Source organism: Nicotiana attenuata, chromosome 10 (genome assembly GCF_001879085.1).
Source record: "Nicotiana attenuata strain UT chromosome 10, NIATTr2, whole genome shotgun sequence".
NCBI classification, from domain to species: domain Eukaryota; kingdom Viridiplantae; phylum Streptophyta; class Magnoliopsida; order Solanales; family Solanaceae; genus Nicotiana; species Nicotiana attenuata.
In genome coordinates, this window is record NC_031998.1 from 41,873,865 (window position 1) to 41,878,790 (window position 4,926).

A 4,926-nucleotide genomic window follows, 5' to 3' on the forward strand; every position below is an offset into this window, starting at 1 on the left:
AGTAAGTATCCAGTCTAACCTCGAAGTAGTGACGAGGGGTCGACTCCAACACTTACTATGGGCTATAAATAAAACATCGATGATATGATTAAACATGGATAACATAGAACCGTTGTAAGCTCAATATCATGAAGTAAGTAACCAATTCTTTTATTAATAAGAAATTTCCAAATTTGTTTTTCATCATTATGATTTTTTGTATCCCAGGCCAATGAGGCAATAATTATTATAAATTTCAGAGCAAACAATTCAATCATGCACAAATCATGTCGAGGTCGTACACCCTGTTCCAACATAAATATTTAAACTGTGCACTGCCGAGGATCGAACGACACGAACCATAGATGCATCTATCTGCTACCGAGGCGTTCGGCCCGCTCCACAACAAGAGAAAAACACATATAAACAACCAATCCAAGATTTATTAAGGGTTAATATTCAAAGAAATATAAATTCTCATTAACGATCAAATGACCCGTCCAAAACTCAAGTAAGTGAAGTTTAACCTTTTACAAGTTCCTTATCAAGTTCCAATATGTTTTTAACAATTAAATTAACAAGTAAGATGCAAACATCGCAAATATAACATGATTTTGGTCCTAGACTACCCGTACATAAGCATAATAGTAGCTACGCACGGACTCTCGTCACCTCGCGTGTACGTAGCCCCCACAATTTGAAGCACATATTAATTCAATTCACCTTTATGGGGTTAGTTCACTCTTAAAAGGTTAGAAAAGAGACTTACCTCGCTCCGGAGTTCCATAACCGGCTCTCAAGCCTTCCAAACAACTCAAATCGATGCCCAACGCTCCAAAACTAGTCAATAAATGAGTAAATCCATAAATATATACTCTAATACTCATTATAATCCAGTTTACAACAAATTTCCAACTCCGTTCGAAAGGTTGATAAAAATCACCCTCGGGCTCACGTACCCGAATTTCGAAATTTTTTGAAGATAAACTTTACCCATAACACCAGAAACTTAAATATATAATTTATTCCCAATTCCATGTCCAATTTCGTGGCCAAACTTCAAAAATACCAAATTTTAGGTTTTTTTATTAAAACTCCCGCAATTTCTATAAATTTTCATGTTTAAATCCTTATACAAACCATGTATTTAACATATAATGAGTGTGAATCACTTACCTTGTGTTGCTTGTTGAAAATCTCCCCTTGAAGCTCTCCAAAATTGCCCCAATCAAGTGAAAAATGGGAAGAAATGGGCCAAGTGCCGTTTTTATAAAACCCTCACTGCCCAGCGACATTCCGTACCTGCGGTCACTTGACCGCTTCTGCGGTCCCGCAGGTGTGTCCAAAATACCACTTATGCGGTCCTTATTCAGGCCACTCAACTCCGCATGTGCGGCCCAACGACGCTTTTGCGCCTTCGCTTCTGCGACCCAACGTGCGGTCCCGCTTCTGCGGAACTCGACTGCATCTGCGGTCCCAACCTTCCCCAGCCAGAACCGCTTCTGCGACCCTCATGGCCGCTTTTGCGGCTCCGCACCTGCGGCCAAAACCTCGCAGGTGCGGTTACACCAGATGCCAGTTGCTTCAGCACACCTTCCAAGTCCAAACTCGATCCTTGACCATCCGAAATCTACCCGAGGCCCTCGGGACCTCAGCCAATTACACCAACACGTTCCAAAACACATTACGAACTCAATCGAGCCTTCAAATCACATCAAACAACATCGAAATCATGAATCGCACCCCGATTCAAGCTTAATGAACTTTAGAACTTCAAACTTCCGCATTCGATGCCAAAACCTATCAAATCACGTCCGGTTGACCTCAAATTTTGCACACAAGTCACATTTGACATTACACACCTACTCCAACTTCCGGAATCGTAATCCGACCCCGATATCAAAAAGTCCACTCCTGGCCAAACTTTCCATAAACCTTCAAACTTCCAACTTTCGCCAAATGACCCCGAAATGACCTACGGACCTCCAAATCCACATTCGGCGCTCCCAGTACCAGAATCAGCATACAGAGATATTCCCATCCTCGGAATCTCAAACAGACATCGATAGCATTGAAATGCACTTCAGCCTAAATTTATGAAATTCTTCCAAAAATGCCAACTTCCACAATAGACGCCGAAACGCTCTCGGGTCATCCAAAATCCGATTTGGACATACGCCCAAGTCCAAAATCACCATACGAACCTGTTGGGAACGTCAAATCCCAATTCCGAGGTCGTTTACTCAAAAATCACATTTTTGTCAATTCTTCCAACTCAAAGCTTCCGAAATGAGAATTTTCTTTCCAAATCAACTCCGAACTTCCCGAAATTCAATTCCGACCACGCGTACAAGTCATAATACCTGAAGTGAAGCTGCTCATGACCTCAAACCGCCGAACGGCGCGCTAGAGCTCAAAACGACCGGTCGGGTTGTACATACGATGAATAACTTAACAGATAGGTAAATAAAATATATTATCAATTCTACCGACCGGTAGAGATATAACTGGAGAGCAAAAGTATAGCAACCCGATAGAATTTAATGAACAACTTAACAGATAGGTAGAGCAATAATAACATCAACTCTATCAGCTTGGTGTAGAAATCTTGAAGATCAAAATTATGATAATCCGGCAAACTTGATGAACAGTTTAATATGGTAGAAAAAATCCTGAAGAGCTTGTAAATTTGGTGACATTCCACTAAGACCACCCAAAAACTCCCTTCCGTGCCAATCACCCATATATTTAACGTGGTACTTGAACCTAGTCCAAACACCAGATCATTTTTATTACCATTCCCTCCATTTCAATTTAAATGAGTTAGTTTGACTCGACATAAAGTTTATAAAAAAAAAAAGACTTTTGAAACTTGGGGTATTAAAAGCTTAAAGGGTAAAACCTCAGTGGTGTCATTATATTCGTAGAGTTATAAAAGCTTGTCATTAAAGTTAAAATAAAAAGTTTAAAGTTAAAGTATTTCTAATTGTAGAAATGTGTCACGAATTAATAAGAAAAGTGAGTTATATAAATTGGAATAGACTATAGAGTGAGTACTATTTTTTACTTTGAACCTAAGACCATTTTTGTCATTTTGTGGTAAATTCTGTTCCCCAGAGGCAGTTTAGATGTCCTAGAAATAGTAAAAGCAGCTCTGTACTGAAATGAATATCCCATATCGTCACTCAAACCCTAGACACACTCTCTCTCTCTCTTCCCTCTCCTTCACTTTCTGAAGGTCAGTCGGATCTTAATTCAGTTCTTTATTATGTGTTTAGGAGTAACAATTATTGCTAATTCGTGCTACTCTTGAGCTGTTATTGAATTAGGGGGTTGTAAAACTCAAGTGTTTGAAGAATATTAGAATCACTAACTTGTGTTATTGGTGGGTACTATAGGTTTAGTTTGATAAAAATAAACTATTTTTTGGGCATGTCTTAGTTTTGCTGTAATTGCTAGGGAGCTTTATTAATAGCATGAAGTGTTTAATCAGCAACTGGCATAAGTTAGAGGCTTTAGACTTTTTCTGCTCTCTGTTTCTATGGAGATAGATGTTTTAGATGTGATGTTAGGGAACAAGTACTCTTCTTTCACAACTTCAATCAAAATCAATCAACTATACGGTCATTCCCTAGTTGGGGTCGACTATATGAATTAGGAGGTATATGCACTTGTTCCTGATGAATAGTTGAGCTTAAATGGAACTACTGCTCTATTTAGTAAGTGGAGGAATTCTCAGTGATCCATAGATGGTCTGAGCCTGAGGTTGGAACTAACTAAGCAATGAACCTGGATACCACTTAATGTACAGTAAAATATGGATGAAGCATTTAAGGGAATGTTTATTTAAATAAAAAAATGGTATTGACCTAGGGCTTTGGTCTAAGTGCTAAGAGCATAGATTGTGATGTGTGGGCTAGGCGCACATCACGGTTTCGTCCCTAGACAAAAGCTTGATATTTAAATGGAGAAGGATACAAGGGCCGGCCCATTATCCACCGAGTTTCCAACCGTGAGCCACGGGCCCTCGGGGATTTGTCGGTTATCTAAAAAATAAGAAAGTATTTTGCCTAAGTCATCGGTGGAGCAAAGATGTTTAAGGGTCACTGCCACTGCTGGGAAAGGGGTTTTGGTAGTGAATTACTTATTACCCAAAAAAGAAAAACATGGGTCCAAGCAGCGAAAGGGCAAGTTCATACCAAGGGGGTTGCACTTTTTGAAGAGTTGACTGGAAAATAATTAATACTTAAGATCATAGTGGTCAGTTGGCACAAACCTGATACTCGTGGGGGATGTATTTGGACTACTGGTATAACTGATCTGTGCAGTGTATTTGGCAACTGCATTTAGTTATTTGCATGTGAAAAAGATTGACAACTTCTATATGTCTATTATTTAAAGTGACTAATTAGTGCGAAGCATGATTTTTATACCTTTCATGTTTCTTTTAAAGAAATTAAATGTTTTGGTAACAATGTATATTAGTCTTGAGATTCCTGTTTAGGCTGAAGGAGTTGGGTGCAAAGGGGAGTAATCCGTGTCACGCTTAAATCTTTACTAAGATCCATAGCTTCACCACTTTTCCTTAATAGCTGAATTTCTTGTATATTTATCTTCTTTCTTACTCGTTTATTTTCCATTACCAACAAAATGAACAAAGGTTTAGTTTTGTTAGTAAATCTTAGTGTTCTTACTTCATAGGTCTGATCATTTTCTTAATTTCTTTTCCCATTGCTACTTAATTCTTGTCTCGCACGTACTTAATCATTCTTCAACACAACATGATTTTGACGTGCTTTTGAGTAGTCTATTTATTTCAGTGCCATTCATTTTTTTTTATTATTCAGGTAAAAAATGACTGAGCCTTCAAAGGTCATTCACGTTCGCAATGTGGGCCACGAGATCTCTGAGGTAGATATCAGGATTGCATACTGAATAGTTCCCCCC

At 38.8% G+C, this 4,926-nt stretch overlaps 1 protein-coding gene across 3 annotated transcripts in view; it reads left to right on the forward strand.

Moving 5' to 3' along the window:
• LOC109233380 (polypyrimidine tract-binding protein homolog 3-like) overlaps positions 3,079–4,926 on the forward strand; it is an 8,611-nt gene continuing 6,763 nt past the window's right edge. Inside the window, exons 1-2 of one of the 3 annotated variants that reach the window (XM_019399232.1) lie at positions 3,079–3,217; positions 4,827–4,890. In XM_019399232.1, the coding sequence (XP_019254777.1) occupies positions 4,834–4,890 (57 nt within the window). In that variant the 5' untranslated portion in view covers positions 3,079–3,217; positions 4,827–4,833. Of the gene's footprint in view, positions 3,218–4,429; positions 4,583–4,606; positions 4,681–4,826; positions 4,891–4,926 lie in introns of those variants that run through there. The other 2 variants (XM_019399233.1, XM_019399234.1) reach the window with 2 other exon arrangements.